The sequence below is a fragment of the Aquarana catesbeiana genome, linkage group LG03 (genome assembly GCF_042186555.1).
Source record: "Aquarana catesbeiana isolate 2022-GZ linkage group LG03, ASM4218655v1, whole genome shotgun sequence".
Classification (NCBI taxonomy): domain Eukaryota; kingdom Metazoa; phylum Chordata; class Amphibia; order Anura; family Ranidae; genus Aquarana; species Aquarana catesbeiana.
The window spans coordinates 238,769,795-238,794,459 of record NC_133326.1 but is presented as its reverse complement, the minus strand read 5'-3'; the positions used below and the strand labels follow the sequence as shown (position 1 = coordinate 238,794,459).

The 24,665-nt window shown below is 40.3% G+C and overlaps 1 protein-coding gene across 2 annotated transcripts in view; it reads right to left on the bottom strand.

Moving 5' to 3' along the window:
- Positions 1-24,665, bottom strand: part of DOCK4 (dedicator of cytokinesis 4) — a 501,293-nt gene that overhangs the window by 9,805 nt on the left and 466,823 nt on the right. For both annotated transcript variants that reach the window (XM_073619893.1, XM_073619894.1), the window contains 5 exons: positions 16,300-16,381; positions 15,154-15,263; positions 14,194-14,266; positions 10,715-10,828; positions 8,888-8,949 (listed from right to left, as the gene is read on the bottom strand). In XM_073619893.1, the coding sequence (XP_073475994.1) occupies positions 8,888-8,949; positions 10,715-10,828; positions 14,194-14,266; positions 15,154-15,263; positions 16,300-16,381 (441 nt within the window). The remainder of the gene's footprint in view (positions 1-8,887; positions 8,950-10,714; positions 10,829-14,193; positions 14,267-15,153; positions 15,264-16,299; positions 16,382-24,665) is intronic.

Genomic DNA, 24,665 nt, shown 5'->3' with positions numbered 1-24,665 from the left:
AATTAGATTTGAACATTGTCTGTCCTAATAGTGAGTTTAATTTTTACAAGCTGAGATTCTCCATTGTATGTGTATTGTCCTTGCATGAAATGGGGGTTGACGAAGGAGAACTGTGCTGAGCTGGAGAGCGAGAGCTGCTGAACACGCTGTGCTGAGCTCTGCTGAGTGGGAGAGCAGAAAACACTGGACACGCTGTGTTGAGCCCTGCTGAGTGGGAGAGCAAAAAACACTGGACACGCTATGCTGAGCTCTGCTGAGCAGGAGAGTGAGAGGCACTGGACACACTGTAATAAGCAGGAGAGCTGGACATGCTGGCTGAGCTCTACTGAGCGAGAGACTCTGTAGGCACTAGACATACTGTGGTGAACAGTGAGGCAGTGAAAAGCTGAACAGGTGTGAGTGACAACGGTGTGGGACCCCAGCAGTTTTTGGAAACAGTGCTACTGCTGGGGATTGTGAGTGACTGGGGTGCAGTGAGTACTGAGGGATTGTGACTGGGGTGCTTTAAATACTGAGGTTATATGGCAGGTATTGTGACTGGGGTGCTGTGAGTACTGAGGTCAGGGCCAGGACAAGGGGTGGGCAGGAGGGGCAGTTGCCCTGGGCATTGTGGTATCATATGAGGTGGGAGGGAGCCTTGAGGAGATTAGAGGGTGAGTGTGCTAGGAGTGGTGATTTAGAGGGATCTGTGTTGGGAGGGGGTGGGGAAAGAGTATTTGTGCTAGGAGGGGTGATTTTTTTTGGGGGGGGGTATATTTGTTCTGGGAGGGGGTCTTCAGCAGGGGGCGTATTTGTACTGGGAGGAGGGGGAATTTATGCTTGGGGGTAATCATGCAGATTAGTGTGCAGTATTTTTTTGGGGGTGGTTTACTGACACATGATACTTATGCATTTTGGGGGGGCACAGATTTGACAAAGAAGCAGGAGCTTTGAAATGTGTTATCTCATTGAAAAGAGAGCAACCCCTTCCTCTGACAGACAAAGCATAGTGATAAGAAACGCATCTTTTAAATGGTCTGGAGTTGAACAGGGTGACCCAGGGCTCTGTTCTGGGACCAATTCTGTTTAACCACTTAAAGACTGGAAGATTTTCCTACTTAATGACCAGGCCATTTTTTGCAATACAGCACTGCGCCGCTTTAACTGACAATTGCGCGGTCATGCGACACTGTACCCAAACAAAATTGACATCCTTTTTTTTCCACAAATAGAGCTTTCTTTTGAGGGTATTTGATTACCTCTGTAGTTTTTATTTTTTGCGCTATAAACAAAAAAAGAGCGTCAATTTTGAAAAAAAAAAACAACTATTTTTTACTTTTTGCTATAATAAACATCCCCCAATTTTTTTAACAAATTTCTTCATCATTTTAGGCCAATATACATTCTTCTACATATTATTGGTAAAAAAAAAATAGCATTATGCGTATACTGATATTTTTTTTTTACTAGTATTGGCAGTGATCTGCGATTTTTAGCGGTACTGCGACATTGCGACAGACAGATCAGACACTTTTGACACATTTTTGGGACCACTGACATTCAATACAGCGATCAGTGCTATAAAAATGCTCTGATTACTGTGTAAACGTCACTGGTAGGGAAGGGGTTAACACTAGGGGCGATCAAGGTGTTAAATGTGTTCCCTAGTTAGTGTTTCTTACTGTGGGGGATGGGACTGACTGGGGGAGGAGATAGATCGCTGTTCCTACTTAGTAGTAACAAAGATCTGTCTCCTCTCCCCTGACAGAACAGGGATTTGTGTGTTTACACACACAAATCCCCGCTCTGGCTCTCGTGCCTGCGATTGCGCCTGGCCACGTGCATCGGGTCCCCCACCGTGCACCTGGTGGCTCTTGAAGGGGACGACGTACTCATACATCGTTTTGCGGGAACGTGCCCATTTGCCAATGTTTATCGACATGAGCCGGTCGGCAAGTCATTAACTTGGTATAGAGGTAGCTTTTTAAGGTGTCAGTGATGTTCAAGTTGTGTTCTCTGTACTCGGAAACAAAATTTATATGCATAATATATACTTTTGCCACATTTAACATTCTAGAAAAGTCATTGCAATGGATGGGCATTTTCAATTCTCCAATAAAAAGTGTAAATTCACTGTAGCACCATCAGTACACATGCTGATAATAATAATTTCCAGAACAAATCAAACTGGCATTTTATTTCAGGCTTTTTTATCCTGTTCAGTGTGGCTGACTATTTCTGTCTCCAGCAGCAAAGAAAATAATTGTGTGGCTATATGAATACTGCCAGCCCTAAAAATCCTGTTTCCATATAAGACAGAAATAGGTGACCATCCGTATTTGTGAAAATGAATGTAGAACAGATTTGTTTAATGGTGTTGTTACTCTCTTCAGAAAAACAGTATCGGTTTTTATTGCCAGGATCAAATAAAGATTGAAACAAGTCATTTATAGAGCAAGTGTGCCCTCTACTGGATGCATCACATTTTTAGCTTGTTTTCAAGTGCTGTTTTTAAAGGCTAAGTTCACCTTTAAGAAAAAATAAATAAAAAAATAAAACTACATAACATAGTTTGGCAGATCAAATGCCTTAAAATGACAACCTTGTCTCAAATCCTATAATTGCTTCAGACTGCTCCCATGGTGCTCCCTGCATTTTTTATTTTTTTTTGCATGTCTCTGCTCACTGCTCCTGAAATACATATGGAGTGACGTACAACCCTACATCTGGATTACACTTCTTCACTTCTAAATTGACAAAGGGAATAGGGTTTGCCAGATATCCAGCTATACTACAGGGCCCTGCATTTGAAGTGACTAGTTAGTTGGTGTTAACTAATAATCTACTGCTCCCAGGCAGCGCTTGCTATAACATGAACTAATCATATCCCAAAAATTATGACATACTGTAAATGCCACTGATGTGATATTAAATGACAGACAAAGGTACAAATATAAACATAAGTGACAAATAAAAATTAAAGTTACATAGTGCAAAACAGTCTATATACAGTGCTCCGTGCCTCATTCCCAGGGTTTCCCCTGTGTGCTCCACCATGTGGAATATGTTCACACCGCACTCATCTGATGTCGGTGACTTCCTAGCCTTATAGCAAGGAAAGTCAGCAAAGCTTGCAGGTATTTAGGGGGACCTGTCCCACAATCCCGGGTGTCTTGCTCTCATGAATCCAAAGTTCCTCCCTGTTGCGGTCCAAGAGGTTCTCCCACACTATTATTGGGATAGTGAAAAATACTGTAAATGGAGAGACAGCCTCCTATAGTATTAAATCCCTTTTAGGTTTCATTCATTTAAAATTTGCAGCATAAAAATCGCCACTATATAGATACAAAACGGCCCTCTGGGTAGGAAATGTGATCTTGTAATCAGCCCTTCAGATGAGAGTTTTTGCCTTTCCAGTCTGGCTGCTTAACATCTGAGTTCCAGCCTCACGGTTACCTGCACAATTCCCTGGATTCCTTCTTAGAGTTCTTTGGGTTTCCTGGATCGTTTTGGAAATCTGCTGATCGGGCTATCCTCGCTTGATTGACTCGTTATCGCTGACATTCGAGTCCACTATTTCCGGTAAGAGTGTATACCCCTTATCTCGGGTGGAGGACACATTATCCCTGATGCTCTACATGCCTGCTGAGGCCATTGTACCCCTCTTTTGAGCAATAACTTTTCGTGGTGGACTCCATATATGTTTACCATAGGATTGTTTCACCTTTGGGACTTTCTCACCTGTGTTTCTACTCATTATATACATGTTCTGTTTTATATTCATTATATTTGAGACTGATAATTATCACAAAGTTTTTATTAACACACAAAACTTGATATATTGTTCAATGTTTATTGCTACATTTTTCACTGATCTTTTGCATTGAATTTTTGTCACATTCTTATGCAGCTGCTGTTCATTTTTCTTCACTAGTTGAGTTGGCACAGCAATAACCCCTATCCACATATGGCAGGCATTCCACTCGTTTGGCCGGAAGTGACGCACTGGAACATAAGCTTGACGCATTTTGTCATCAATAGGCAATATTATCAAAAGCAGCTCTAGGTAGTGTCCATCTCTCTGCATACCCAGACGGCAATTTTGTATCTATATAGTGGCATTTTTTTTTTTTACATTGAGATTTTTGAACAAATAAACCTAAAAGGATTTTATAGAATGGTAGGCTCCTCACCCGCCTAATAATCATGTGGGAGAACCCCTTGGACCACAACAGGGAGGAACTTAGGATACCTGAGAGTAAGACACCAGGCATTGTGGGACAGGTCCCCTTAAAGATCTACAAGAGTAGGAAGTCACCGACATCTGGTGAGTGTGGTGTGAATGGAGCACGAATCACTCAAGATTGCACTAAAGACTGTTTGCACTATGTCACTTTAATTTTCATTTGTCACCTATGTTTATACTTGTACCATTGTCTGTAACTTATTATCACATCAGTTACATTCACAGTATGACAACAATGATCACTGTTGGCGGCCATAGCCGGCTCCAGTAATCGTACGGAAAAAAAAAAAAAAAAAAACACAGGCTACTAAAGCTAATCCATGGATCAGATTCAGTACAAACAGCCTGCCCACAGATTAATTGAAATGTCGCCAGTTCCTGCTGAACTGGCTGAATTTCGATCCATACATGGGCAGCTTTAGAAGCACCCCCTTCCTTTTATCTTTCATTCTTATCGCCTATAATTCAAGAGGGGCTCTGGGGACCCTAATGTAAGAGAGGGTGACTCTGGGGACCCTGACATAAAGGGGGAGGGTGATGCTAGGTGTTTTAATGTTGGGGGGGGGTGACCGGTGTAATGTAAGTGGTTCTGAGGACCCTAATGTAAGGGAGGTGACTTTGGAGACCTTAATTTGGGGGAATTCTGGGGACCCTGATGTAAGGGAGGGGGGACTCTAGGGACCCTGACAGAGAGGGTGACTCTGGAGACTCTGATGTAGAGGGGGAACTCTAATGGGGATTCTTGATGTAAGGAGGGAATCTGATGTGAACAGGTGTGTTAGTTCTGATGCTGCACTTTATATGTTGTTTTGAATGTTGCTTACTTCTGACCCCTGCACTCTATATATTATGTTGTACATTACATAGTCCTGACCAAAGTGTTAATTGTCACAACAGATGCTGGTTTCAATGAAGCTCTTCTTTAAGGTAGACTCAAAGTGATCACTTTTTGTGTACAGAAACACATATGCGATGGCTATGTTTACATTTTTAAAAAGATTCTTTGTTGTGAGGTTTATCTGTATCACTTAGACTGTGACTTGTGACATAGTAAGGAGGAGTATTTTTTGAACGCAAGGACTGTGGTATATGTATGTGTGCAAAGTATACAGCGACTAGGCACAGATTCTGTTTAATCATCCCCTTTTAAGCTCCTTACAATGTTAGGCAAAATCTGTCCTCTGTGTCACTTGCTACTGACCCCTGAACTCTGCTTCACTTACTAATGACCACTGTCCTCCACTCTGCTAATTCTGTACACGGCTCTACAAACTACTGACCCTATCCCCTGCCCTGCTGACATTTTTTACTGCGCTCCCACATTGGACAAGCTAGATCCGGCCCTGCCCCTGCCCTGGCCCCTTTTTTGCCCCTTTTCCCTGGATCTCTTTCTCTCATATTCTAGTTTTATCCTAAATCTTAAAAAATGTGGAAAGTAGTAGCACCCGATCACTCAGCTGCACTTTGCTGTATGAGATACTTTGCTCTATGATCAGGATTGTATGCTGTTGTCTTTCCCTAAATAAAGAATTAAAAACAAATATTAAATGAAAATACTTCAAAAAATCATCACGGGTGCCATGCCAGGCTCCTGCAAACTCTTCCTCCAGCTCTCTGCCCCTACCCCTGTATGGGCTTTCAGTTAAAGAGCTGGAGCAAGTGTTAATGAATTATGAGTGTGGTAATCACTGCACTTGTGCGTCAATGAGAACTACAAGTCCATCTTCTGCGGTGATGTGGCTGTTTGGGCTCAAATTTCAAAATTTGAGAGCTGCTGCAAGGGATAGGAACTCTCACATACTTGGGAAAAAAACAAGCAGGCTCAGCTACGAGTTTCTAAATTTGCTAAGAAATTAAAATATTTCTTCTTTGCAACCATGGCAACACTGGGGGTTTCTATACCCTGTTTTGCACACAACACTCCATGGCATTACCTGCACATGTTACCGGATTACTGCTTTTCTTGTTTTGCATTTGTAAATGTAAATATCTCTCATAGTTGACTTGTCAAAAAAAAAAAAAAATGAAAAAGAATACTATTGCTGACTATTGCTCTAAAAATGAAAGTTTTGATCTGACTTCCATGCTTTTGAGTCATACGGTATCTCACAAAAGTGAGTACACCCCCCCTTTTGTAAATATTTTATTATATCTTTTCATGTGACAACACTGAAGAAATGACACTTTGCTACAATGTAAAGTAGTGAGTGTACAGCTTGTATAACAGTGTAAAATCTGCTGTCCCCTCAAAATAACTCAACACACAGCCATTAATGTCTAAACCGCTGGCAACAAAAGTGAGTACACCCCTTGTGAAAATGTCCAAATTGGGTCAAATTAGCTATTTTCCCTCCCCGGTGTCATGTGACTCATTAGTGATACAAGGTCTCAGGTGTGAATGGGGAGCAGGTGTGTTAAATATGGTGTTATTGCTCTAACCTCATGGCAAAGAACTCTGAGGATCTGAAAAAAAGAATTGTTGATACTCTGCATCCAGAACAAATATACTGCCAGGCCACAAGCTTTATCAGAAGGAAAGGTCGGCATACAGCCTACATTTTTCTCTCATAACAGTTTTCTGCATCTTGAATAAAGTCAAAAGCAAACCTTAAAGCGGTTGTATACCCGCAATTTTTTTTTTAACCCTGTAAAGCAAAAGGCATACTAGCTCATTATGAAATACTTACCTTAGAATGAGGCATCAGTTTCTTATCTGGTCCACGCCGAGGGAGGTGTCATGTTGCCTCGGCGTGTCTTCCGGGTATCGCGGTTCCAGCGCTGTGAGTGGCTGGAGTCGCGCAGGAGATTTCTTACTCGGCAAGGTCCGGCAGCTGCTGGGCTTCAGCCAAGAATCCCCTGCGCGCATGCGCCGCTGCAGTCAGCGGCGCATAGCAAGGGGAATATCTCCTAAACCGTAAAGGTTTAGGAGATATTTTTTTTACCTACAGGTAAGCCTTATTATAGGCTTACCTGTAGGTAAAAGTAAAAAAAAAGACTATACAACCACTTTAACAGCCAAACTCAATTTTGCAAATTGTAAATATCATCACATCCACTCTGTAAGAGGCATGGAGGAGCTCGGCTATGTGGAAAGATTAGAGGAACTTAATTTATTCACTCTTGAGAAGAGGAGATTAAGGGGGATATGATCGCCATGTATAAATATATAAGGGGTCCATATAGTGAACTTGGTGTTGAGTTATTAACTTTACGGTCAACGCTGAGGACAAAGGGGCACTCTTTACTTCTAGAGGAAAAGGGATTTCATCTCCAAATACAGAAAGGTTTCTTCACAGTAAGAGCTGTGAAAATGTGGAATAGACTCCCTCCAGAGGTGGTTTTAGCCAGCTCAGTAGATGCTTTAAGAAAGGCCTGGATTCATTCCTAAATGTACATAATATAACTGGGTACTAACATTTATAGGTAAAATTGATCCAGGGAAAATACAATTGCCTCTCTGGGATCAGGAGGAATTTTTTTCCCCTGCTGTAGCAAATTGGATCCTGCTTTTCTGTTTTTTTTTTTTCGCCTTCCTCTGGATTAACTGTGGGTATAGGATTGGGTATATGGGATTTATGATTTATTTTTTTATGGTTGAACTAGGTGGACTTCTGTCTTTTTTCAACCTGACTAACTATGTATATCCAGATAGATTTTAATTTGTCTATTCCAGTACAAATTAGGCTTTAATTTGGAGGATAATGTTAATGGCTATCTCTTGAATTAGTTTTATTATCAAAGGAAAACTGAACCAAAATAGTAAAAATAATATTTTTTTTAAATGTAGCTGTATGTTGTAATGTTGTATGCTGGTTTTCCAGGATGACAGTTTGACACTTGCTGGTTGACCAACTTTTGTTGAACAGAAGGCGGTACACACAGAGCGAAATTCTGCTGGTTCCTGAACCGCCAATTTTCAGTCCGTGTACAACAGCCTTTGGATGTCTACTGTAGAAATCAACTAAAATCTAATTTTAACCTGAATTGTTAGACAGGGCCAATTTGTTTTTTTTGTTTTTTGCAGGCTAGCTGGTAAGTGTGCTGAGAAAATCGTGTCTGTTTTGTGTTTTGCATTGCTCTTCAATGTGCAAATTACTGCAAAGGCTGGGTTTAAATTGGGGTGGTTGCCATCTTTTTGTATAGCTTGTTTTCTGGATGTGGCGTGAGGACACATTGGATGCTTTTAGCCATCATTGTTCTCTTTCTGGGCATCTAATGTGTCTCTGTGCCTTTAAGGAGAAGTGGGTTCCCTCCAAGAAAACCTGCCCATCATCTATCCACTGCTATATATGCTGCAACCTGGAGACTCTTAAAAATATAGAGGTAGGACTGCAGTACACAGAGGAGCCTTTACGTAGGCACTGGAGCTTCCACATATATTTGCAAATGTGTGCAACTAAAACCTCTGTTTTATATGTGAATTGTTAGACAGGATAATTTTGAATTTTTGTTTGTTCTTTCTTGCCAGCCTAGCTGGTAAGTGTACTGGGAAAGTTTTGTATGTCTTATGCATTGCTCTTCCATGTGTACCTTACTGCAAAGGCTAGTTATAAATTGGGGCGGCTGCCATCTCTTTGTACTGAATAATTCATCTATAGCAACCATTCTATTTTTTTCATATGCATGGTATTCGCTACAGTGCCACACACACAGAAGGTTTACCTTTACTGGAGACCTCCCCATCATAGAAGGAGATACAGCAGCCACATTTCTAGCTGGAGAAGCTAAAATTAAAATCAGAGAGTTAGAAGAATATATCATAGCAGAATCTTTAGTAATTCAAACACGTTTAGTATTGGCTTTTGCATAAAATTCTGTCAGCATATACTATATCATTTTGGTATAAAACATACTGACATGGTAAAGATGCAATCATCTCCTTAAAAAACTATTCCAAATTATATTCAAAGAAATAGAGTGGAGAGGATCCAAGTCAAACACATCTTATTCTACAATCACAATGCAAGGATCATGATTTTCAAGTCTTTTGTGGAGACTTATCTATGCCATAAAATAGCACTGCAAGGATCGCCATTATATCAGTTTGAAAAAACTTATGCCGCGTACACACGGTCGGACTTTTCAGCTACAAAAGTCAGACAGCCCGTCCGACAGACTTTCGACTGACTTTTGGCGCACTTTCAACAGACTTTCTAACGACTGGACTTGCCTACACACGATCACATAGAAGTCCGACGGATTCGTACGTGATGACGTACACCGGACTAAAATAAGGAAGTTGATAGCCAGTAGCCAATAGCTGCCCTAGCCTGGGTTTTTGTCCGTCGGACTAGCATACAGACGAGCGGATTTCTGGGTCCGGCGGAGTTACGACGTAAAGATTTGAAGAATATTCCAAATCTAAAGTCCGTCAGATTTGCGACTGGAAAAGTCCGCTGAAGGTCCGGTGAAGCCCACACACGATCGGCTTGTCCGCCGGATTTGGTCCGTCGGCGTTCGTCGGACAAGTCCGGTCGAAAAGTCCGACCGTGTGTATGCGGCATTAGTCTGAGGTGCCAATAAACAAATATTTAATATAAACAATATAACATAAAAAACTTTATTCCCAGGAAATCGAACCTTGGCATTAACTTATTGGATATAAAACAGATTCTATAATGGAAAGAGGTGATAATCTCACTAATGTACTAGTCTAATTAATATTAATAAACCATGCAGAAAGATTCAGGTTAAAACACACTTTGTCCTACAAGCACAACGCAAGGATCATGGTGATTTTCCTGCCTTTTGTGGAGACATATCTATGCTGATATTAGCACTGGAAAGACTTCCATTCTATCAGTTTAAAAAAGGCTGATGTGCCAATAAAAGTCTAATTTACCATTAAGATCAACAATATGATGATAAATAAAAGTAGTTTATTCTTGGTATAATCCTTTTAAAAGGAAACCTTTACTGTGAGTAATATGGTCTGGCATTAATAACCTCCTGAAAATACTAGGATTTTTCTGTCTGTTTTCTGCCTATTCTTTGGCCTGAAGACTTTGAGTCAATGATTTGGAACAGACACACAGCATAGGAGGCAGAGTGATGTTAAAACTTTTCACCTGCCTACTTGTCCTTGGTCATTGCCTCAGAAGGTAAAAAAAAAAACCCCAGTATGACAGCCAGGTAACTAGCCTCCATATTTTCTCAACAGGGTTTTCCTTTTAAACACTGCTGTTCTTAGAGATATATTTTTGCCCAGAACAAGTGCAACATTCGAAGTAGCCTAATTTTTAGCCTAAAATGTTCTAAGTACACATTTCCAGTGAAGTAATGCACTGAAGAGCTGAGCATATGTAAACTTTTTCTATTTATGTTACTGTGAGGCATTACATTTGGTCATAGGCGATAAATGTCTCATTGTAAGCTTTAACTCAATTAAGTCTTCTAAACAAAAGCCGATAAAACCACAGAGCATGAAGTTAGTTTGGAATGAGTTTGAATAAACCTGAATGCTGAGCCTTTTACACAAATCAGACGTACCAGCCTGAGTGGGCCTGGGCGGCACAGGAGGAGTTATAAGCCTTCCACACTCTGACATATTTTTGGCTTCTTTCCCGCTGTCCAAGCTCCAACTGCTCGGGGTGGTATTCACTGCTGTAAAATAGGAGCAGAATTGACACAAACAACCTTGAATTTCACTGTGGATATTGAAAGTCAGACCTGAATGTGTTATTCTATACAGAACAAGACAGCAGCCCTTCACATCTCATTGTGAAGAAATGTTCTAAAAGTTTTGGCAGGAGAGCAGTACATGTTATGACTACATAAACTGTGACTTTGTAGATTACTTTGTAATATTGAACTATGCAGCCTCCATTTACCATACCTCCAAAGAGACACATACCGAAATTTAGTCATACATGGTAATTGTAACCTCAGTGATATTGGACAACTTCCTATACACACGTGTATGGGTACATAATGATCCCATTAAAGTAAATAAATGATCAGAAATGCTTTATAATGCAGCTTAAATGGCTGCAGTTGCCAGACATTGATCTGTTTGTGCAAATCATCCACCCCTTATCACAAGGCCAAAGAATCTACAGGTCTGCAGAATATCATACAGTTTTGCCAATCATGCTGCTGACTGCACTTGATACTTGTGCTGCTGTTCACTCTATATCTGCAATTGTACAGTTAGCATCAGACAGTGATAAACGGGCAGGATATTACATGTAGTACATTGTAGAACTATAGGCAAATTTTTTTTCCATTTTGGATAGCTTAAGGGAGGGTTATAAGATTTTTTTTTGTCGTCATCTGTCTCTCATTGTGGAGATTAACCTTCACTTCCTGTTCCACAGCCAAACAGGAAGTGAGCAGATATCCGTGCAAATTGAGAGAATCCCTTGGAGCCCCACAGGTCACCAGAACTAGTGTCCCCATTGGAAGATTTCCCCTCTATTACTTTTCTGGGCACAACCCAAAATTTGTAATTTTCTTTTACATTTCATTTCAATGATAATAGTAAAAAGACAAATAGAGAGTGTGAATTTCCTTAACAGGGGCGCAAACAGCACCAAAAACTGACAGTTGTTCCAATCCCTTTCCACGCTATCCAAAACTCCAACATAATTGAAGAAAACTATTGAACAGTTATACTTTCCATACAGTCCAGGTATGCCTGCAAACTAGAAGTAAAAGCGATAAAACCCCATAATGGTAGTCTTATTTCTTGCAGAACAAGTTTCCTTTAATAGTGAAGGAATTACACTAATTACAACACAAGTCATTTACGTCAATTACATTATTGAATTATTGCATCATGGTGATCAGCACTACACAGTAAAGCAAACATATTTTCCTGATAAGGTAGATCAAGTTGACATCTCTAATTTTATTGTTATACTTTAATCGATCAACATCTGTCTTCCACGAGAAACTGGTGAGCAGAATGAGGACATGCTTATTTCTAAGACTTTTTAATTACCAATAAGAAGGTCTACAAGAACTCCAGTTCATGGATTTTTACACTTACCATTTGAAAATAAAACTTATGATGTTTTCTAATAAATAGTATATCTCTTCATCTTAATTTATAACTGGGGGCTAAGTTATACAAGCAGGCAATTAATACATTTTAGTATTAACTAAAACACATGCGTCAAAGTGTCCAATTAAACATGATTTACCTCAAAGAATATCACTGCCTGTGCCAAATACACTGTCTGCTCTTTATCTAATGTCAGTTTCTTTATTCAGAGCTTGAATTACAAGCTTTAATGATCAGCAATTAAGATAATTTTGTACTAAAATAACGACTTCCATCTATCTTATTCACATAGCTCACAGAGGCCTTTTTTCTAATAATATGAGGGAAGGGACCCAAGTGACAATATTATGTACACTTTCTAATACAAGAAGGCTTAAAGAGGAAGTAAACCCTGATGGGTGTTACTTCCTCTTAGTTTCCCTGCAAAGGTAAAGCATAATGGGCTACTACTCTGTTTCCCCGAAAATAAGACCTAGCATGATTGTCAGTGATGGCTGCAATATAAGCCCTACCCCCCAAATAAGCCCTAGTTAAAGTCCATGTAGGTCTTATTTTAGGGGGAAGGGCTTATTTTTGGGGAAACAGGGTAGGGCTTATTTGGGGGGTAGGGCTTATATTGCAGCCATCACTGACAATCATGCTAGGTCTTATTTTCAGGGAAACATGGTATGCATTGCATAGTAGCCCATTATGTGAAACTTACCTGCAGGAGAAGCCCGCGATGTCCCGTCTTCCTCGCTAGTAGCGAGCGTCCATTCTTCACCCCTCTTCCTTCCGGGCCCGCGAACTCCGGCTCTGTGACTGGCCAGAGTCGCGTGACAGGAGCCGCCTTTAATGGCATGACCCAAGCTAGAAACCGCACAGCGTCCCCTTTCTAATTCCAGCGCATGCGCAGAAGAAATCGCCCTAAGGCGATTTGCAAATATCTCCTAGACCGTGCAGGTCTGGGAGATATTTCAAGCACCTACAGGTAAGCCTTAATCAAGGCTTACCTGTAGGTTAAAGTGGTTGTATTTGTTTATATACCTTTCAATACTGCAGCTTCCACCAGCTATCCATTACATTCTTTCACTTCCAGAGGAACTGAACTCTGGAAGCCTTGCCGGAAAAAAAGGCATTTAAAAGATGGAGGAGTAGTAAACTATATTGACTATAATCTCTCTGCAGCTGATTTTTTCCCCATTACTGACTAACCATGATCTGCACTGTGTGGGGACAGCCATGTTTGCTGGAGGCAGGGCATCAATGTCTCATGTCAGAGCATCGAGCACAGTAGTGACATCACCAAATCTAACTCCATATCTCCTAAGACTAGCAAGTCAGAGTCACCGTGCCTATGGGGCTTTGATGCATGGGTTGCCTAGGCACACTCACATATCTGAAAGTGTCCTGCTATCTTTCCACAACTAATTCCAGACGAAGGCACATTTTCATGGTACTAATATGTCACACTTAACATTTCTAAATGTTCTCTTTAACATAGCAAATCGTCACTTTTTTAGCTCAATTCCACTTTAAGTTAAATGTTTTGCCACAGATATCAGATGACAGATGTGCAGACAAACAAATGCCTTGACTGCCAACAAGCAAACATGAAGCCTTATTTTAGAGCAGCATGCCTGTTCCTTCAATACACACCTAAGACATCTCCTACCTATAAAGAACAATGGCTGGAGGTATCTATAGTCAAGTTGTCAAAATGGGGCATTGACCACTTACCCTACAAGTAACATTACACTCAGATGTTAGACACAGTCTGCATATTTTATGCATCATGATTGTTTCTTGCAAATTTTATGTTACTGATTACAATCCTATATATTGCTGTCATGAAAACAATTGATTTCACATATATGAAAGAAAGTTCATTGGGGCAGCATAAGATGAGAATATTTCTACAAAGACAGAATTTCTGAGTACTGAATGACATACGAGTTGGTTTTTTTTCTGAATGTTAACATACCTTTATCTGGCGCAGAAAGATTTGGGTCACTCCGAGGCAAGGTGTTTTCTCCAATGTGATTAAATAACACTCTCTAGAAAATAAATAACAGTTGTTGCATGTATGTGTATATTGTATAACTATGCATGTTCAACAACAGCATTGACATGTCTTGGTTTTTTGTTCTGTGGATCAATAGGGAAATTTTATATATATATATATATATATATATATATATATATATATATATATATATATATATATATATATATATATATATATATTTTTTTTATTGCATTGAGTACTTTTTGATGTCTGCAAGTCAGGCTGTGATGTTTTTATGTGTGAAAGGGGTTTATTTACAGCATTATGGATTATTATAACATGCATTCCCACATGCACTTTGAGATATATCAACATGAATAAGAAAGAGAAGGAAGAAAGACCAAAAAATAACGACATATTAGACTGAAGGCCATGTACTTCTGCAAAGCAGACATATGTATTTGCGTCATGTGAGTACAGTGTACAGTACCAGTCCTAGTGTGTATAATTTTAATGATTAAAATAAATACATTTCTTAGCTTTATCTACTCTCAGATTCAGGTTACCAAGCAACATCATCTAAAGAATGGAAACCAGGATGGTATTATTAAAACCTAGCTAGTGGATATTTCTTCAAAGATTAACTACTTAATAAGAACAGAATACTGATGCATTAAAAAAATAATGATCTTTTACTCAAGGCAGATTGCAACAGCCACTGTTATAAGTCTTTCATAATGCATACATTGATCTATTTCAGTTAAAACAATGGTTTTGTGAGAATAAAAGTGCATATTATTATTGCTTGCCAGTTATTGATTAAATATTCAGTATACCTTTATTAAAAATACTAAGTGTACTATATAAAAGACAACAATTTCATTCAAGCTTTATCTGGTAAAGCACACATTGACAGTTTGCTTTAAATCTGACTACCTGGGGAGGTTCAGCAGGGATAGGAAATATGGCACTGCAGGGTCTCTCTCTTGGGGACAGGCAGGCATTTTCTCTGGAATGCTTGTGTTTGTCAGACAACAGTGGGGAAGCTAAAAACAGAAGACAAAGCAATCAAAACAATATAGATAAAATAAAGTATTCTTCAGACGTGTGTTCTTGTAGGCAAGCTATTTGTAGCTTATAGGAAATGTTAGCTTTACTGGTTGAGGAATTCTATAGAGTTTGTATATTGTATTGGTAATATAGTATTAAATAGTCTCAAATATTGTCAGTGGATGTGTGCCTAAATGGGTACATATTGTCAGAGAACTCACAGTTCCCGTCTCCGTGCAGCAGTGACTAACGGCCATGCGCAGTATCCCCTACAGAGGCGAGCGAGTTCCGGATTGAACGTGCACACCCACGCACCCGTACGAACGTGTGCGCGCACCCGCACAACCATACGAGCGGGTGTACGTTCTCACGCATGCACGTTCACGTCCACCAATCCTGGCGCTCAGTGCCACATTTAAACAAGGTCTTTGCCTGACACTAGTGCTGGATCATCTTCAGCTAGTTCCTAAGTTCTTGATTCCTGTGTGATCTGTTACCTTGCTCCTGACTACCCGGCTTCCTTGACTACTCTTCTGGATATCCCTTGCCTGTTACCTACCTTTGCTGATTATACCGACCCTGGCTTGGACTCTCTACTATGGCTCTGCCTCCTGACTTTGTGCCTCACTGCCTGCCCATTGCTGACCTCTGCCTGACCTTGACCAGGAACTTGCCTCCTGTTTAGGATACCTCGCTGCCAGCCAGTTGCCAACTTTTGCCTGTCCTGACGTTGCAGTTGTTCTTGAACCCATACCTACCTGCCGGCTTCTACTAAACAGTTCTGGTGATCAGTCTTCCCATCTTCTCCTGGAGGATCCTGAATCTCCTACTTCCAGTTTCCAGCTGCAGGCACCTACACCCTTCCGTGCCCCGGCACTCCCTGTCCTCATTACCAGGGGTGTCAGGACCGGAACCGTGCGAGAGGCCTCCCTCAGCATTTCAGACTCCGCTGTAAGGTACGTGACACATATACAGAAATAAAATTACATAGCATAAACAAGGCTTTTGTAAAATATAAAAAACATGCAATACCTCTTGCACTTGATGGAGCAGAACTTGTAACATTTGGGGAGGCAGAATGTGTAGAACTCAGACTTGAGGTAGATGGACTAGGCTGAAATACATAATATAAATGGAAAAGGAAAACATTTTAATCCCTAGTCCTAAACAAAAAAAAAAATTGCAAGGTTATGTAATTGCCTGTGGGTGGCCAAATGAGCCTGTACACATATGGCACATGGTGTGAATTTTTTAAGGAGGCTGGTGGTGAGGGTGGGCTAGAGTCCTAGAGTATCTATAAACTTATAACAGCTCTATTAAAGGAAACCTGTCTTGACAGAAATATGTGGGCTGCCACTGGCTGTCTGTGGCTTCAACACTTTGAGTCTTTAACTAGGAAAAAAAGAATGCAGATCAAGAAAGTCAGCGTGCAGTCAAGTAAGGGTGTAGTCAGAACTCCTGATCTACATATCTGTTGTAGGTTAGTGACTCAGAAATCCATCATAATGACTGCCATGGAGCAAATCTTTCCAGAACCGGAGTTCAACATATATTTTTCTTGATAAACTGTAGAGGTTGCCATTGCCAATCCACTCCTGAATCTAGTTGCCTGGCTAGTACAATCACCAACTAGGTTCAATAATATTTGAGTCACTGTCCCAGAATAAACATATCCAACATTGGAGATCCTTACTTGCATGCTTGTTCCAAGTAAGGAAGAACACGTATTGAAGGGTAAACATGACAGTCAAGAAACTGGAATTTGCAGGAAATTTTCTGTCACGAAAGGTTTCCTTAAAACTCAAATGTTCAAAGATGCAGAAGCAATGCACTGGGGCTCCAGCATCAGAATATTTGATGAAATTGAATAAATATCTTGACATAAGCACCCAAAAGGTCGAACTGCTTGTGTCATATGCAACCTAATAACTCATTTGGGTTACACAAACACTAAGGATTTTTCTGCCTTCTTGCATTTTCACAACTGCAGGTTGAAAAATCTTTCTAATTAAATGTTTTACTACGTAGTACATCAAAAAAAGTGGGTTCAGGAAGACAGCTGATAAAAATGACCATAAATATATAAGTATAGAGAGTTACAGGCAAAATGTTACCTACATAACAAACCTAGTAGCACCTTCTCAACCATCTATTTCAAAAGGACTCCAGCAGCATGGGACTATCTCCTCCCACCGTATAAAGGGGAGGGATAAAAGAGAGAGAGGAAGGAAAAAAAAAAAGGAAAGGGGTGGGGGAGGGAAAAAGAGGGGGACAGATGGGAGAGTTGGGTGATAAATGCATTGGGGACAGGGGGGGCAGAAAAGAAGAGGTCTGTGTGTAATTGAGATGGGATTTCTCAATTTCTGCAATGTTCTTGAGTTTCTGGAACCATTCTTTCAAGCTTAGAGTCAGTACAGAACTCCAATGTACTAGTATGTACGGCCTTGCTGCAGTGATAATATGCATTGTCAGTGATTTCATATAGTGTTTTGGGGGAAGGAGGAGTGATGCAACAGGTATTGGGCAAGGGTAAACAGAATGTTGAAAAAAACAGATTCAAAGATATAGGCAGCAGGGAAAGGGTGGTTCCTTCTGTAAGTTTATAGGAGAAGCCAACATTTGCAGATAACCTTAGCATGTATATACAGTGGATATAGAAAGTCTACACACCTCTGTTAAAATGTCAGGTTTCTGTGAAGTAAAAAAATGACAAAGATAAATAATTTCAGAACTCTTCCAACTTTTAATGTGACCTATAAAGTGTACAACTCAATAAAAAAACAAGCTGAAATCTTTTTGTGGAGGGTAGTAAAAATAAAAAAATAAAATATGGTTGCATAATTGTGCATACCCTTAAACTAATACTTTGTTGAAGCATCTTTTGACTTTATTACAGCACTCATATTTGCCCACTCTTCTTTGCAAAAAAACACTCCAAATCTGTTAGATTACAAGGGCATCTCCTCTGCACAGCTCTCTTCATATCACCACACAGATTTTCAATCGGATTTAGGTCTGGGCTCTGGCTAGGCCATGCTAGGCCATGCATAGTTACATAGTAGGTGAGGTTGAAAAAAGTCACAAGTCCATCAAGTCCAACCTATGTGTGTGATTATATGTCAGTATTACATTGTATATCACTGTAGGTTGTGGTCGTTCAGGTGCTTATCTAATAGTTGTTTTAAACTATCGATGCCCTCCACTGAGACCACCGCCTGTGGAAGTGAACTCCACATCCTTGCCGCTCTTACAGTAAAGAACCCTCTACGTAGTTTAAGGTTAAACCTCTTTTCTTCTAATTTTAATGTGTGGCCACGTGTCTTGTTAAACTCACTTTCGTGAAAAAGTTTTATCCCTATTGTGGGGTCACCAGTATGGCATTTGTAAACTGAAATCATATCCCCTCTCAAGCGTCTTTTCCAGAGAGAATACGTTCAGTGCTTGCAACCTTTCTTCAGAACTAATGTCCTCCAGACCCTTTTTTTAGCTTTGTTACCCTTCTTTGTACCCGCTCCATTTCCAGTATATCTTTCCTGAGGACTGGTGCCCAGAACTGGACAGCATACTCCAGGTGTGGCCGGACCAGAGTCTCATAGATTGGGAGAATTATCGCTTTATCCTTGGAGTTAATCCCTTTTTTAATGCATGCCAATATTATGTTTTCTTTGTTAGCAGCAGCTTGGCATTGCAAGCCATTGCTGAGCCTATCATCTACTAGGACCCCCAGGTCTTTTTCCATCCTAGATTCCCTCAGAGGTCCTCCTCCTAGTGTATAGATTGCATTCATATTTTTGCTACCCAAATGCATTATTTTACATTTTTCTACATTAAACCTCATTTGTATGTAGTTGCCCACCCCATTAATTTGTTCAGATCTTCTTGCAAGGTTTCCACATCCTGTGGAGAAGTTATTGCCCTGCTTAGCTTAGTATTGTCTGCAAATACAGAGATTGAAATGTTTACCCAATCCTCCAGGTCAATAATGAAAAAATTAAATAGGATTGGTCCCAGCACAGAACCCTGTGGGACCCCCCTATCCACCCCTGACCATTCCAAAACTTTAATCCTCTTCTGGTGAAACCATCGCTTTGTTGCTTTGGATGTATGCTTTGGGTCGTTGCCATGCTGAAAGATGAAGCTCTTCATGTTCAGCTTTCTAGCAGAAAAGGACTTGTGCCAATATTGACTGGTATCTGGAACATAATTCCCTCTACTTTGACTAAGGTCCCTGTTCCTGCTGAAGAAAAACAGCCCCAAAGCATGATGCTGCCGCCATCATGCTTCACTGTGGGCATGGTGTTCTTTTGGTGATGTGCAGCGATTTTATTGCGCCAAACATATTTTTTGGAATTATGGCCAAAAAGTTCACCCTTGGTTTCATCAGACCATAACACATTTTCCCACATGCTTTTGGGAGACTTCAGATGTGTTTTTGCAAAATTTAGCCTGGCCTGGATGTTTTTCTTTGTAAGAAAAAGCTTCCATCTTGCCACTCTACCCCATAGCCCAGACATATGAAGAATACGGGAGATTGTTGTCACATGTGTATGCTTAATACTGAACACAGCTACATCCCCAGTTATAAGAGGCTGTGCACCCTTATGCAACCACATTATTTTAGTTTTTTTCTTTTTACTTCCCCCACCTAAAAGATTTTAGTCTGTTTTTCAATTGAGTTGTACAGTTTATAGGTCACATTAAAGGTGGAAAAAGTTCTGAAATGATTTCTTTGTCTCATTTAGTTTACATCACAGAAACGTGACATTTTAACAGGGGAGTATAGACTTTTTATATCCACTGCATATACAGTTGTGCTCATAAGTTTACATACCCTGGCAGAATTTATGATTTCTTGGCCATTTTTCAGAGAATATGAATGATAACACAAAAACTTTTCTTTCACTCATGGTTAGTGTTTGGCTGAAGCCATTTATTATCAATCAACTATGTATACTCTTTTTAAATCGTAATGTCAACAGAAACTACCCAAATGACCCTGATCAAAAGTTTACATACCCCGGTTCTTAATACCATGTATTGCCCCCTGTAACATCAATGACAGCTTGAAGTCTTATGTGGTATTTGTGGATGAGGCTCTTTATCTGCTCAGATGGTAAAGCTGCTTGGAATGTTCAAGTATGTCCCATGCACAGCCTCCTGGCTGACGAATGCAAATGTTCCTCCAGTATTTTTTAAGAACATACTGCATTCATCTTGCCATCAATTTTGACCAAATTTCCTATGCCTTTGTAGCTCACACATCCCCAAAACGTCAGCGATCCACATACGTGTTTCACAGTAGGATGGTGTACCTTTCATTATAAGCCTTGTGGACTCCTCTCCAAATGTAGTGTTTATGCTTGTGGCCAGAAAGCTCAATTTTGGTCTCATCACTCCAGATGACTTTGTGCCAGAAGGTTTGAGGCTTGTCTCTGTGCTGTTTGGCATACTGCCACTTTGTGGCATTTTCGTAGTAATGGCTTTCTTCTGGCGACTCGACCATGCAGCTCATCTTTCTTCAAGTGGCTCCTTATAGTGCATCCTGAAACAGCCACCCCAACGTTATCAGAGTCCTGTATTTCATCTGACGTTATTTGTGGGTTTTTCTTTGCATCCCGAACAATTTTCTTGGCAGTTGTGGCTGAAATTGTAGTTGGTCTACCTAAGCGTGGTTTGGTTTCAACAGAACCCCTCATTTTCCACTTCTTGATTAGAGTTTGAGCACTGCTGATTGGCATTCTCAATTCCTTGGATATCTTTTTATATCCCTTTCCTGTTTTATACAGTTCAACTACCTTTTCCCACAGATTCTTTGACAATTCTTTTGCTTTCCCCATGAGTCAGAATCCAGAAACGTCAATGCAGCACTGGATGAAAGATTCAAGGGTCTATCAGGAGTCCAGAAACTCATTGTCCTTTTATACACACACTAATTACAAGCTAACAGATCACAGGTGAGTATGGTTACCTTTAATAGTCATTCAGGCCAGGTTCACACTAGTGCGACAAACGCTCTGACATTGGGAGCTCATGTCGCATGACGTGTGAAAATCAATGTCTCCCTATGGGAGCTGTCCTAACTGGTCTGACTTTGAAAATGCTCCCTGTACTACTTTGGTCCGACTTTGATCCTACTTCAGCCCGTTGACTATCATTGAAGTCGGATCTTGAGTTCCCCCTCAAGATTCATACCAAACACAGTGCCTGGTATTGGCGGGGATCCAAGTTGGATCCCCGTTCGTTGAAAGTCGGAAGTATGTCGGCTTCAAGTCGCAGGGCAAAGTCGGATCCAAAGTAGGACGGCTGACGTGTTGTACCAGTGTGAACCCAGGCCTCAAACCCCTATGTGTCAACTTGTATGAGAACTGCATGTTCTCAGGCCAAAATCACCAGGTAAACTTTTGATCATGGTCATTTGGGTAATTTCTGTTGTCATGATGATTTAACAAGAGTAAACACAGTTGATGGATAATAAATGGCTTCAGCCAAACACTAACCATGAGTGAAAGAAATGTTTTTGTGTTATCATTCATATTCTCTGAAAAATGGCCAAGAAATCAAATTCTGCCAGGGTATGTAAACGTATGAGCACAACTGTGTGTATATATATATATATATATACACACACACACACGCCTCCCCAAACCCCGTAGAATGATGTCTTGCATTTCCTTTTTCCTTTTGGTGGTCAAGGCAACAAGCAGTGCCTTGTGGATTGTTGGCAGATATACAGTTAGGTCCATATACTGTATATTTGTATACAGGCACAATTTTAGTTTATTTCAGGTATTTAACAAAACATATTCAAGCTATAGTTATATAATGGATATGGGCTGAAAGTGCTCTCAGGTTTAATTTGAGGGTATGTACATCCAAATCGGAGGAAGGATTTAGGAATTACAGCTCTTAAGAAAAGCCAACCCCTCTTTTTCAAGGGACCAAAAGTAACTGGACAACTGAATCAAAAGCCGTTTCATGCCCAGGTGTGGGCTACTTCATTATTTCTTCATCAATTAAGCAGGTAAAAGTTCTGGAGTTGATTCTTTAGCCCCATACAACACACTATTAGATTTCCTGCAGATTTTTATCTTCAGATTTACCAAAACCATGTAGTGCAAGGGCCTGCCTGATTGCATACAAATTATATGGTTTTGGTAAATCTGAAGACAAAAATCTGCAGAAAATCTAATAGTGTGTATGGGGTCTAAGTGTGGTATTTGCATTTGGAATCTATTGCTGTGAACCTACATCATGCATTCAAAGGAGCTGTCCATGCAAATGAAACAGGCCATTGTAAGGCTTCAAAAACGATCCATCAGAGAAATAGCAGCAGTGGCCAAATAAACAGTTTGGTACATTCTAAGGAAAGAAGAACACTGGTAAGCTCAGCAACATAAAAAGGCATGGACGTCCATGAAAGACAACAGTGGTGGATGATCGCAGGATCCTCTCTATGGTAAAGAAAAACGAATTCACAACATCCAGACAAATGAAGGACACTCTCCAAGGAGGTGGGCGTATCATTGTCAAAGTCTACAATCAAGAGAAGACTTCACGAGAGCAAATACAGAGGGTTCACCACAAGATACAAACCAGTCATAAGCCTAAAGAACAGAAAAGCCAGATTAGACTTTGCCAAAAAGCATTTAAAAAAGTCAGACCAGTTCTGGAAAAGCATTCTTTGGACAAATTAAACTAAGATTAATCTGTACCAGAATGACAGGAAGAAAAAAGTGTGAAGAGGGCTTGGAACAGCTCATGATCCAAACATGATCATGTAAAACATCATCTTTAAAACATGGTGGAGGCAGCGTGATGGCATGGGCATGCATGGCTTCCAGTGGCACTGGATCATTGGTGTCTATTGATGATGTCACAGAAGACAGAAGCAGCCGGATGAATTCTGCAGTGTTTAGAGATATACTGTCAGCTCAGATTCAGCCAAGTGCAGCAAAGTTGATTGGACGGTGCTTCACAGTACAGATGAACAATGATCCAAAACACACTGCAAAAGCAACCCAGGAGCTTTTGAAGAAAAAGAAGTGGAATATTCTGCAATGGCGGAGTCAATCACCTGATCTCAACCTGATTGAGCATGCATTTCACTTGCTAAAGGCAACACAAACAAAGAACAACTGAAGACAGCTGCAGTTAGAGCCTGGCAAAGCATTAGAAAGGAGGAAACCCAGTCTTTGGTGATGTCCATGGGTTCCAGTAAAGGATTCTTAACAAAATATTAAAAATGAACATTTTATTTATGATTATATTTATTTGTCCAATTACATTTGAGCCCTGAAAATGGGGGAACAGTGTATAAAAATGGTTGCAGTTCCTAAAATTTGTACTTGATATTTATGTTCAACCCCTTGAATTAAAGCTTAAAGTATGCAATTCAAATTAATTTGGATTGTTTAATTTTAATTTTATTCTGGTGGCATACAGAGCCAAAAGTATGAAAATTGTGCCTGTCTCTAAATATATATGGACCTAAATTGTAGATGTTTTCCACTGCAGGGAAGTAGTAGAACATTAGGGGGTACACTGGAGGTAAAGCAAATGTAACAGCAACCCCTGGTTCACACTGGAGCATTTTGACATGTGATTTGACATGTCAAATCACATGTCAAATCGGCGCAATTGCCGTTAATGACACTGTCCTAATCAGTGCGACGCCGCATCTGTGGCGCTGCACCGATTTCAAAAAGTAGTTCCTGTAGTACTTTTTGCGATTTCGGGCTGCAATTTACATTGACATCTGTGCAGAAACCTGCACAGATGTCTCTGAAATCGCGGCCCAAAATCGGGACTGACACGTGGAAGTGAAATCGTGCGAGTTCAGCTGAACTCACGCGGCTTCATTCCCTCAGCTCAGTGTGAACCTGGGCTAAATGTTATCCGTTGTCTGTAAAGCTACCCCCACTAGTGGATTTTCTTTAATGTGGGCCTAATATTAGAGTTTAGTAAATGTATTGATCAGAAATTGCTGCCCTATAGGAGAATTTTATAGAAATAAAAATAAAAGCCTAGACTAGTAACGCCACTCTGAAAGAGAATATCCTTGGCAGGCTTCCGTTTTGTAGATCATCACTGCATAAAAGATCTGAAAATCTCGAAGTTAAAATTTTCTGCTTGATCTGCTTGCTCAAAGCAGACGCTTCTCTTGAGAAAAAACACATTGAACTGCTATAACTAGACCTGTCTGAATCCAAATGTTCGCCTGCCATGACTGCCTATCAGCAACAATAAAGAAACAGTGGTGATCTGTTAACTAGCATGTATCAGTTTATAAACTTTATAGCTGAAATACAAATACTTTATTTGCAGCTTCACCCTAACATACTACATGCCTACAAATTAAAAGTGCAACTTCACCCTAAATAGGAAGTTCCGCTTTATCA